This window comes from Myxine glutinosa, chromosome 11 (genome assembly GCF_964187855.1).
Source record: "Myxine glutinosa chromosome 11, kmMyxGlut1.1, whole genome shotgun sequence".
Taxonomy (NCBI): domain Eukaryota; kingdom Metazoa; phylum Chordata; class Myxini; order Myxiniformes; family Myxinidae; genus Myxine; species Myxine glutinosa.
The window spans coordinates 13129077-13141576 of record NC_136271.1 but is presented as its reverse complement, the minus strand read 5'-3'; the positions used below and the strand labels follow the sequence as shown (position 1 = coordinate 13141576).

The following is a 12500-nucleotide window of genomic DNA, read 5'->3' as shown; positions in this document are numbered from 1 at the left end:
TCTAATTTCCCCTGATACTTCTTGTTTTTGTCTAATTTCCCCTGATACTTCTTGTTTTTGTCTAATTTCCCCTGATACTTCTTGTTTTTGTCTAATTTCCCCTGATACTTCTTGTTTTTGTCTAATTTCCCCTGATACTTCCTGTTTTTGTCTAATTTCCCCTGATACTTCTTGTTTTTGTCTAATTTCCCCTGATACTTCTTGTTTTTGTCTAATTTCTCCTGTTATTTCCTGTTTTTGTCTAATTTCCCCTGATACTTCTTGTTTTTGTCTAATTTCCCCTGATACTTCTTGTTTTTGTCTAATTTCCCCTGATACTTCTTGTTTTTGTCTAATTTCCCCTGATACTTCTTGTTTTTGTCTAATTTCCCCTGATACTTCCTGTTTTTGTCTAATTTCCCCTGTTATTTCCTGTTTTTGTCTAATTTCCCCTGATACTTCCTGTTTTTGTCCAATTTCCCCTGATACTTCCTGTTTTTGTCTAATTTCCCCTGATACTTCCTGTTTTTGTCTAATTTGCCCTGATACTTCCTGTTTTTGTCTAATTTCCCCTCATACTTCCTGTTTTTGTCTAATTTCCCCTGATACTTCCTGTTGTTGCCTAACTTCCCCTGATACTTCCTGTTGTTGCCTAACTTCCCCTGATACTTCCTGTTGTTGCCTAATTTCCCCTGATACTTCCTGTTTTTGTCTAATTTCCCCTGATACCTCCTGTTTTTGTCCAATTTGCCCTGATACTTCCTGTTTTTGTCTAATTTCCCCTGATACTTCCTGTTGTTGCCTAATTTCCCCTGATACTTCTTGTCTTTGTCTAATTTCCCCTGATACTTCTTGTTTTTGTCTAATTTCCCCTCATACTTCCTGTTTTTGTCTAAATTCCCCTGATACCTCCTGTTGTTGCCTAATTTCCCCTCATACTTCCTGTTTTTGCCTAATTTCCCCTGATACCTCCTGTTTTTGTCTAATTTGCCCTGATACTTCCTGTTTTTGTCTAATTTCCCCTCATACTTCCTGTTTTTTGTCTAATTTGCCCTGATACTTCCTGTTTTTGTCTAATTTGCCCTGATACTTCCTGTTTTTGTCTAATTTCCCCTGTTGCTTCTTGTTTTTTGTCTAATTTCCCCTGATACTTCCTGTTTTTGTCTAATTTCCCCTGATACTTCCTGTTTTTGTCTAATTTGCCCTGATACTTCCTGTTTTTGTCTAATTTGCCCTGATACTTCCTGTTTTTGTCTAATTTCCCCTGTTGCTTCTTGTTTTTGTCTAATTTCCCCTGATACTTCCTGTTTTTGTCTAATTTCCCCTGTTATTTCCTGTTTTTGTCTAATTTCCCCTGATACTTCTTGTTTTTGTCTAATTTCCCCTGATACTTCTTGTTTTTGTCTAATTTCCCCTGATACTTCCTGTTTTTGTCTAATTTCCCCTGATACTTCTTGTTTTTGTCTAATTTCTCCTGATACTTCCTGTTTTTGTCTAATTTGCCCTGATACTTCCTGTTTTTGTCTAATTTCCCCTGATACTTCTTGTTTTTGTCTAATTTCCCCTGATACTTCTTGTTTTTGTCTAATTTCCCCTGATACTTCCTGTTTTTGTCTAATTTCCCCTGATACTTCTTGTTTTTGTCTAATTTCTCCTGATACTTCCTGTTTTTGTCTAATTTCCCCTGTTATTTCCTGTTTTTGTCTAATTTCCCCTGATACTTCTTGTTTTTGTCTAATTTCCCCTGATACTTCTTGTTTTTGTCTAATTTCCCCTGATACTTCTTGTTTTTGTCTAATTTCCCCTGATACTTCCTGTTTTTGTCTAATTTCCCCTGTTATTTCCTGTTTTTGTCTAATTTCCCCTGATACTTCCTGTTTTTGTCCAATTTCCCCTGATACTTCCTGTTTTTGTCTAACTTCCCCTGATACTTCCTGTTGTTGTCTAATTTCCCCTGATACCTCCTGTTTTTGCCTAATTTCCCCTCATACTTCCTGTTTTTGCCTAATTTCCCCTGATACCTCCTGTTTTTGTCTAATTTGCCCTGATACTTCCTGTTTTTGTCTAATTTCCCCTCATACTTCCTGTTTTTGTCTAATTTGCCCTGATACTTCCTGTTTTTGTCTAATTTGCCCTGATACTTCCTGTTTTTGTCTAATTTCCCCTGTTGCTTCTTGTTTTTGTCTAATTTCCCCTGATACTTCCTGTTTTTGTCTAATTTCCCCTGATACTTCCTGTTTTTGTCTAATTTGCCCTGATACTTCCTGTTTTTGTCTAATTTGCCCTGATACTTCCTGTTTTTGTCTAATTTCCCCTGTTGCTTCTTGTTTTTGTCTAATTTCCCCTGATACTTCCTGTTTTTGTCTAATTTCCCCTGTTATTTCCTGTTTTTGTCTAATTTCCCCTGATACTTCTTGTTTTTGTCTAATTTCCCCTGATACTTCTTGTTTTTGTCTAATTTCCCCTGATACTTCCTGTTTTTGTCTAATTTCCCCTGATACTTCTTGTTTTTGTCTAATTTCTCCTGATACTTCCTGTTTTTGTCTAATTTGCCCTGATACTTCCTGTTTTTGTCTAATTTCCCCTGTTGCTTCTTGTTTTTGTCTAATTTCCCCTGATACTTCCTGTTTTTGTCTAATTTCCCCTGTTATTTCCTGTTTTTGTCTAATTTCCCCTGATACTTCTTGTTTTTGTCTAATTTCCCCTGATACTTCTTGTTTTTGTCTAATTTCCCCTGATACTTCCTGTTTTTGTCTAATTTCCCCTGATACTTCTTGTTTTTGTCTAATTTCTCCTGATACTTCCTGTTTTTGTCTAATTTCCCCTGTTATTTCCTGTTTTTGTCTAATTTCCCCTGATACTTCTTGTTTTTGTCTAATTTCCCCTGATACTTCTTGTTTTTGTCTAATTTCCCCTGATACTTCTTGTTTTTGTCTAATTTCCCCTGATACTTCCTGTTTTTGTCTAATTTCCCCTGTTATTTCCTGTTTTTGTCTAATTTCCCCTGATACTTCCTGTTTTTGTCCAATTTCCCCTGATACTTCCTGTTTTTGTCTAACTTCCCCTGATACTTCCTGTTGTTGTCTAATTTCCCTTGATACTTCCTGTTTTTGCCTAATTTCCCCTGATACCTCCTGTTTTTGTCTAATTTCCCCTGATACTTCCTGTTTTTGTCTAATTTCCCCTGATACTTCCTGTTTTTGTCTAATTTCCCCTGATACTTCCTGTTGTTGTCCAATTTCCCCTGATACTTCCTGTTTTTGTCTAATTTCCCCTGATACTTCCTGTTTTTGTCTAATTTGCCCTGATACTTCCTGTTTTTGTCTAATTTCCCCTCATACTTCCTGTTTTTGTCTAATTTCCCCTGATACCTCCTGTTGTTGCCTAACTTCCCCTGATACTTCCTGTTGTTGCCTAATTTCCCCTGATACCTCCTGTTTTTGTCTAATTTCCCCTGATACTTCCTGTTGTTGCCTAATTTCCCCTGATACTTCTTGTTTTTGTCTAATTTCCCCTCATACTTCCTGTTTTTGCCTAACTTCCCCTGATACTTCCTGTTGTTGCCTAATTTCCCCTGATACTTCCTGTTTTTGTCTAATTTGCCCTGATACCTCCTGTTGTTGCCTAATTTCCCCTGATACTTCTTGTTTTTGTCTAATTTCCCCTCATACTTCCTGTTTTTGCCTAACTTCCCCTGATACTTCCTGTTGTTGCCTAATTTCCCCTGATACCTCCTGTTTTTGTCTAATTTCCCCTGATACTTCCTGTTGTTGCCTAATTTCCCCTGATACTTCTTGTTTTTGTCTAATTTCCCCTGATACTTCTTGTTTTTGTCTAATTTCCCCTGATACTTCTTGTTTTTGTCTAATTTCCCCTGATACTTCCTGTTGTTGCCTAATTTCCCCTGATACCTCCTGTTTTTGTCTAATTTCCCCTGATACTTCCTGTTGTTGCCTAATTTCCCCTGATACTTCTTGTCTTTGTCTAATTTCCCCTGATACTTCTTGTCTTTGTCTAATTTCCCCTGATACTTCTTGTTTTTGTCTAATTTCCCCTCATACTTCCTGTTTTTGTCTAAATTCCCCTCATACTTCCTGTTGTTGCCTAATTTCCCCTGATACTTCTTGTCTTTGTCTAATTTCCCCTGATACTTCTTGTCTTTGTCTAATTTCCCCTGATACTTCTTGTTTTTGTCTAATTTCCCCTCATACTTCCTGTTTTTGTCTAAATTCCCCTCATACCTCCTGTTGTTGCCTAATTTCCCCTCATACTTCCTGTTTTTGTCTAATTTGCCCTGATTCTTCCTGTTTTTGTCTAATTTGCCCTGATACTTCCTGTTTTTGTCTAATTTCCCCTCATACTTCCTGTTTTTGTCTAATTTGCCCTGATACTTCCTGTTTTTGTCTAATTTGCCCTGATACTTCCTGTTTTTGTCTAATTTGCCCTGATACTTCCTGTTTTTGTCTAATTTCCCCTCATACTTCCTGTTTTTGTCTAAATTCCCCTGATACCTCCTGTTGTTGCCTAATTTCCCCTCATACTTCCTGTTTTTGTCTAATTTGCCCTGATTCTTCCTGTTTTTGTCTAATTTCCCCTCATACTTCCTGTTTTTGTCTAAATTCCCCTGATACCTCCTGTTGTTGCCTAATTTCCCCTCATACTTCCTGTTTTTGTCTAAATTCCCCTGATACCTCCTGTTGTTGCCTAATTTCCCCTCATACTTCTTGTCTTTGTCTAATTTCCCCTGATACTTCTTGTTTTTGTCTAATTTCCCCTCATACTTCCTGTTTTTGTCTAAATTCCCCTGATACCTCCTGTTGTTGCCTAATTTCCCCTCATACTTCCTGTTTTTGTCTAATTTGCCCTGATTCTTCCTGTTTTTGTCTAATTTGCCCTGATACTTCCTGTTTTTGTCTAATTTCCCCTCATACTTCCTGTTTTTGTCTAATTTGCCCTGATACTTCCTGTTTTTGTCTAATTTGCCCTGATACTTCCTGTTTTTGTCTAATTTCCCCTCATACTTCCTGTTTTTGTCTAAATTCCCCTGATACCTCCTGTTGTTGCCTAATTTCCCCTCATACTTCCTGTTTTTGTCTAATTTGCCCTGATTCTTCCTGTTTTTGTCTAATTTGCCCTGATACTTCCTGTTTTTGTCTAATTTCCCCTCATACTTCCTGTTTTTGTCTAATTTGCCCTGATACTTCCTGTTTTTGTCTAATTTGCCCTGATACTTCCTGTTTTTGTCTAATTTCCCCTCATACTTCCTGTTTTTGTCTAATTTGCCCTGATACTTCCTGTTTTTGTCTAATTTCCCCTCATACTTCCTGTTTTTGTCTAATTTGCCCTGATACTTCCTGTTTTTGTCTAATTTGCCCTGATACTTCCTGTTTTTGTCTAATTTCCCCTCATACTTCCTGTTTTTGTCTAATTTGCCCTGATACTTCCTGTTTTTGTCTAATTTGCCCTGATACTTCCTGTTTTTGTCTAATTTGCCCTGATACTTCCTGTTTTTGTCTAATTTCCCCTCATACTTCCTGTTTTTGTCTAATTTGCCCTGATACTTCCTATTTTTGTCTAATTTCCCCTCATACTTCCTGTTTTTGTCTAATTTGCCCTGATACTTCCTGTTTTTGTCTAATTTCCCCTCATACTTCCTGTTGTTGCCTAATTTCCCCTCATACTTCCTGTTTTTGTCTAATTTGCCCTGATACTTCCTGTTTTTGTCTAATTTCCCCTCATACTTCCTGTTTTTGTCTAATTTCCCCTCATACTTCCTGTTGTTGCCTAATTTCCCCTGATACTTCTTGTCTTTGTCTAATTTCCCCTGATACTTCTTGTCTTTGTCTAATTTCCCCTGATACTTCTTGTTTTTGTCTAATTTCCCCTGATACCTCCTGTTTTTGTCTAATCTCCCCTGTTACTTCTTGTTTTTGTCTAATTTCCCCTGATACTTCCGGTTTTTGTCTAATTTCCCCTGATACTTCTTGTCTTTGTCTAATTTCCCCTGATACTTCCGGTTTTTGTCTAATTTCCCCTCATACTTCTTGTCTTTGTCTAATTTCCCCTGATACTTCTTGTTTTTGTCTAATTTCCCCTGATACCTCCTGTTTTTGTCTAATCTCCCCTGTTACTTCTTGTTTTTGTCTAATTTCCCCTGATACTTCCGGTTTTTGTCTAATTTCCCCTGATACTTCTTGTCTTTGTCTAATTTCCCCTGATACTTCCGGTTTTTGTCTAATTTCCCCTGATACTTCTTGTCTTTGTCTAATTTCCCCTGATACTTCTTGTTTTTGTCTAATTTCCCCTGATACTTCCTGTTTTTGTCTAAATTCCCCTGATACCTCCTGTTGTTGCCTAATTTGCCCTGATACTTCCTGTTTTTGTCTAATTTCCCCTGATACCTCCTGTTGTTGCCTAATTTGCCCTGATACTTCCTGTTTTTGTCTAATTTCCCCTGATACTTCCTGTTGTTGCCTAATTTCCCCTGATACTTCCTGTTTTTGTCTAAATTCCCCTGATACTTCCTGTTGTTGCCTAATTTCCCCTGATACCTCCTGTTGTTGTTTAATTTCCCCTGATACTTCTTGTTTTTGTCTAATTTCCCTTGATACTTCCTGTTTTTGTCTAATTTCCCCTGATACTTCTTGTTTTTGTCTAATTTCCCCTGATACTTCTTGTTTTTGTCTAATTTCCCCTGATACCTCCTGTTGTTGTCTAATTTCCCCTGATACCTCCTGTTGTTGTTTAATTTCCCCTGATACTTCTTGTTTTTGTCTAATTTCCCCTGATGCTTCCTGTTTTTGTCTAAATTCCCCTGATACTTCCTGTTTTTGTCTAATTTCCCCTGATACTTCCTGTTGTTGCCTAATTTCCCCTGATACTTCTTGTTTTTGTCTAATTTCCCCTGTTATTTCCTGTTTTTGTCTAATTTCCCCTGATACCTCCTGTTGTTGTTTAATTTCCCCTGATACTTCTTGTTTTTGTCTAATTTCCCCTGATACCTCCTGTTGTTGCCTAATTTCCCCTGTTATTTCCTGTTTTTGTCTAATTTCCCCTGATTCTTCCTGTTTTTGTCTAAATTCCCCTGATACTTCTTGTTTTTGCCTAATTTCCCCTGATACTTCCTGTTTTTGTCTAATTTCCCCTGTTATTTCCTGTTTTTGTCTAATTTCCCCTGATACCTCCTGTTGTTGTCTAATTTCCCCTGATACTTCTTGTTTTTGTCTAATTTCCCCTGATACCTCCTGTTGTTGCCTAATTTCCCCTGTTATTTCCTGTTTTTGTCTAATTTCCCCTGATTCTTCCTGTTTTTGTCTAAATTCCCCTGATACTTCTTGTTTTTGTCCAATTTCCCCTGATACTTCCTGTTTTTGTCTAATTTCCCCTGTTATTTCCTGTTTTTGTCTAATTTCCCCTGATACCTCCTGTTGTTGCCTAATTTCCCCTGATACTTCCTGTTTTTGTCTAATTTCCCTTGATACTTCCTGTTTTTGTCTAATTTCCCCTGATACTTCTTGTTTTTGTCTAATTTCCCCTGATACTTCTTGTTTTTGTCTAATTTCCCCTGTTATTTCCTGTTTTTGTCTAATTTCCCCTGATACCTCCTGTTGTTGCCTAATTTCCCCTGATACTTCCTGTTTTTGTCTAATTTCCCCTGATACTTCCTGTTGTTGCCTAACTTCCCCTGATACTTCCTGTTGTTGCCTAATTTCCCCTGATACCTCCTGTTTTGTCTAATTTCCCCTGTTACTTCCTGTTGTTGCCTAATTTCCCCTGATACTTCTTGTTTTTGTCTAATTTCCCCTGTTATTTCCTGTTTTTGTCTAATTTCCCCTGATACTTCTTGTTTTTGTCTAATTTCCCTTGATACTTCCTGTTTTTGTCTAATTTCCCCTGATACTTCTTGTTTTTGTCTAATTTCCCCTGATACTTCTTGTTTTTGTCTAATTTCCCCTGATACTTCTTGTTTTTGTCTAATTTCCCCTGATACTTCTTGTTTTTGTCTAATTTCCCCTGTTATTTCCTGTTTTTGTCTAATTTCCCCTGATACCTCCTGTTGTTGCCTAATTTCCCCTGATACTTCTTGTTTTTGTCTAATTTCCCTTGATACTTCCTGTTTTTGTCTAATTTCCCCTGATACTTCTTGTTTTTGTCTAATTTCCCCTGATACTTCTTGTTTTTGTCTAATTTCCCCTGATACTTCTTGTTTTTGTCTAATTTCCCTTGATACTTCCTGTTTTTGTCTAATTTCCCCTGATACTTCTTGTTTTTGTCTAATTTCCCCTGATACTTCTTGTTTTTGTCTAATTTCCCCTGATACTTCTTGTTTTTGTCTAATTTCCCCTGTTATTTCCTGTTTTTGTCTAATTTCCCCTGATACCTCCTGTTGTTGTCTAAATTCCCCTGATACTTCTTGTTTTTGTCTAATTTCCCTTGATACTTCCTGTTTTTGTCTAATTTCCCCTGATACTTCTTGTTTTTGCCTAATTTCCCCTGATACTTCTTGTCTTTGTCTAATTTCCCCTGTTATTTCCTGTTTTTGTCTAATTTCCCCTGATACCTCCTGTTGTTGTCTAAATTCCCCTGATACTTCTTGTTTTTGTCTAATTTCCCTTGATACTTCCTGTTTTTGTCTAATTTCCCCTGATACTTCTTGTTTTTGCCTAATTTCCCCTGATACTTCTTGTTTTTGCCTAATTTCCCCTGATACTTCTTGTTTTTGTCTAATTTCCCATGATACTTCTTGTTTTTGTCTAATTTCCCCTGATACTTCTTGTTTTTGTCTAATTTCCCCTGATACTTCCTGTTTTCGTCTAAATTCCCCTGATACCTCCTGTTTTTGTCTAATCTCCCCTGTTACTTCTTGTTTTTGTCTAATTTCCCCTGATACTTCCTGTTTTTGTCTAATTTCCCCTGATACTTCCTGTTTTTGTCTAATTTCCCCTGTTACTTCCTGTTGTTGCCTAATTTCTCCAGATGCAACGGTGGACAGGACAAATTTCCCTCGGCTTACCGACAAGCCGAATCTGCCGTACACCGAGGCCTTCATGCTGGAACTGTTCCGCCATAGCTCTTTTGTCCCTATGACCATCCCACATTGGTGAGTGTGCCGAGATGTATAATATGTGTCAGAAATAGAATCATTCCTTGCTCATTCTTATATTTGAAACAAATGAAGTTCATTAATGGGCTAAACTCTTTCTCACGTCCCCCACCGCTCCTTAGCACTACGAGAGACGTTGTATTTGAAGGTTACTTCATTCCCAAAAATACCTGCGTGTTTGTGAACCAATGGCAAGCAAACCATGACAGGTAACACATTATCGCATTGCTACAAGGTGTCTCAATAAAATGTATTCAGATTTTCAAAAAAATTAATGAAATAGCAGAGAGAGGGGCGATGGTGAGTGTTACTTATACCGAAAAGATGGCGTTGCCGTGTGATTGCTTGTACCCATGAAGTGCAGAAGGACAGGATAGCATAGTTTCTGATATATAAAGTCTGCATACATTTTATTCAGACACCCTGTTTCTACATCCACTTCCGGGTTCTTCAATGTCATGTGCCCCGATCGCCATTACCGTTCAGAAAAAGATGTTGGTGGTAATCTCTTTGGACATTGTAACATAATTATTCACATCAAGAAAATCGCTCGTTATTCAAAAAACATGGAAGGTGGAAACAAAAGAATGTGAGACGACAGTGGCAAAGCTTTGAAGGATCGCTTTGAGAAGGTTTCTCGTTTGTTCCGAACCTGTGATAAATGTTTGTGTTTTTAGCATAGCGTCTGATCGACAATCTTGTCCCACGTGGATTTTTCAGTTCGGGTCTGTCTGTCTGTTTCAGAACTCCGTCCTTTTTTTTGTAAAAATAAATAACTAGGTCTCTGTTTGTTCCTTATGGCCAGCCGATTAAAAGTGACGATCACGTGATACTTTTTGAAAAAAATCTTGATAAGAAGAGTTTTTTTTTTTCCTTTCTCGACCAATTGTTAAAAACATCCCACATCATGGCGTCAGCGTGAGATTGTATCCCTGATCAGTTTTTTTTTGAGGTTATCCGGTGTATTTTTTTAACTCTTACAGATTACTCAGCATGGCAGTCTTTTCCCCAAACATTGTCGCACAGTATTGCGAGGAGTTGGACATTTCGATTTTAAAAGGCGACACCTTTGAAGTTTCGTATCGGATTATTATTAGAGTTTGAACGGTTTCTTCCATTAGTTGTGGAGCACTTCTTGCCTGTTTCAGCTGTCTTGTATGAAGTTGTTTTTCACGCATTAGGCTGGAAATTTCAGACTGTACAGAAAAAAATGGCATGAGACCAAGCTCGTGTTTTGCACTGAAAGTGAACAAGGTTTCACGGACATTTCTCGGTGGTTTTGCAGAAACGTTTGGAAAGACCCGGAGCTCTTCATGCCGGAGCGCTTCATCAACAGCGACGGTCAAATGGACCGCTTGGTTTGCAACAACGTGCTGTTGTTCGGCATGGGCAAGCGACGTTGCGCTGGGGAAGTGATTGCTCGCATGCAAGTGTTCCTCTTCATGGCGATCCTTTTGCAGCAGCTTCACATCGAGGCGCGACCGGGCGAGGACATCGACCTGACTCCGTCGTTTGGTCTATCGATGAAGCACAAGCACTACAGGTTGTCCTTCAGAGCACGGAATTGAAAGATTGCTTGAGGTGGAAAATTGCTCAAGAAAGAAAAACTGATTTGGGGATGAAATATCTGCAGCAAAGACAATAGCGACTGCAATCCTTTTCTGGCAAAATGGCCGGTCGGTGCATCGACCACCACCTGTCCTGTGTGTACCGGTCGGTGGTCGGGACACAGTTTAAGCGGTCAAATTATACATTGTGCTTAAAAAGTCACTTCTTATCACTTCATGGAAAATTTGTTTGAGAACATCTAATTTTTGGGTCTTTTCACCACCAAGAACTCATTGAGAAGTTTGTACATATAATACATGAGGGCTAATGAGCAACACGACACAGTACGTATATACGAGTCGTATTGTGATTCTGATATGGTCTACTCTGTTACAGAGCGTCGGTGCTGCGGGAGCAGCAAGGGTCATGCTGGGTGTTTGCCATTGCCTTCCCAATTGTGGTCAGGGCAGGAATTTTAAATTGGCCAAGGTGCTGGCGATAGCTCACGTACTCTTCGTGAAGGACACCGTGGGATCTTTAACGTTGACCAACTAACGCTGCCAGACGGGACGCCCAAGTTAACGTCCAAACGAGGGACGGCGCGCACACATTGATGCCTCGCCTTGTCTGCCTTTATAGATGAGTCTGGGAACTTTATAGATGAGTCTGGGAAGATGGGAAGAAGAACTTTATAGATGAGTCTGGGAAGATGGGAAGAAGAACTTTATAGATGAGTCTGGGAAGATGGGAATAAGAACTTTATAGATGAGTCTGGGAACTTTATAGATGAAGATGGGAAGAAGACCTTTATAGATGAGTCTGGGAAGATGGGAAGAAGAACTTTATAGATGAGTATAGATGGAAACTTTATAGATGAGTCTGGGAAGATGGAAAGAAGAACTTTATAGATGGAAACTTTATAGATGAGTCTGGGAAGATGGGAAGAAGAACTTTATAGATGGAAACTTTATAGATGAGTCTGGGAAGAAGAACTTTGCAGATGGAAACTTTATAGATGAGTATGGGAAGAAGAACTTTATAAATGGAAACTTTTATGGATGAGTTTGGGAAGAATAACTTTATAGATGAGTTTGGGAAGAATAACTTTATAGATGAGTCTGGATTCCAACTTAGAGGGTAGTGTGCCATCCCGCTAGCCCAGGAGTCATATAGAAGTCATATATAGCAATCAGGAGGTAAACCTGGGATCGTATAATGACAAATAGTTATAGGTCTTTGTTTTATAAAACAGCCATGATAAAATTCTCATGCTAGAGCAACTTAAAACTGTGACAAGAATCCATGCTGTTTGTTAGCCTGTTTCAAAAAATCTCATGTTATAAACGACATTGGGTTATCTACTTATTACATACACACATATGGTGGAGCATTTGGCTTCTGTGCTCCCTTAGTTACTTCCTAAATGTCCTTTCTTCCCTTTACCTCGCCTATCTTTCCTCAACCACACACACACACCCTTTTTGCCAATGTCCTCCTCTACCCTTTAACAAGTTATAAAAAGATGGCCTCTTGTTTTATATAATATTCTATATTCTAAATCCATGCTCACTTTCCTTTTCGTTCCAGTGCATTAAAGTAAATGCTCAAACTCTTCTTTTTGGGGTTCAAAAGTTTACTTTTTCTGCAACTGAAAACAATAGTGAGACATCCGAGTTTATTTTGTTGTTTGAAACGAAGTCGTTGATGGCAAAATCTGGACCACCACATCTTGACCAAAATAATGCCTCCGGTCCGGCCATCTTCGGGGGCGAAGGCACAAAAAAAATCATCTAAACATTCGCAGGAAGTGTTGACATCAATAAACTTTTTTTTTTTTTTTAACTCCTCAAACTGCCTTATAAATCAACAC

General features: G+C 38.3%; 1 protein-coding gene across 2 annotated transcripts in view; it reads left to right on the top strand.

The window, feature by feature from the left end:
* The window catches only part of LOC137436414 (cytochrome P450 1A1), a 29514-nt gene that overhangs the window by 16507 nt on the left and 507 nt on the right, over window positions 1-12500 (top strand). For both annotated transcript variants that reach the window (XM_068130175.2, XM_068130176.2), the window contains 3 exons: window positions 8956-9079; window positions 9205-9291; window positions 10368-12500. The exon at window positions 10368-12500 is cut by the window's right edge and continues 507 nt beyond it. In XM_068130175.2, coding sequence (XP_067986276.2) covers window positions 8956-9079; window positions 9205-9291; window positions 10368-10650 — 494 coding nt within the window. In that variant the 3' untranslated portion in view covers window positions 10651-12500. The remainder of the gene's footprint in view (window positions 1-8955; window positions 9080-9204; window positions 9292-10367) is intronic.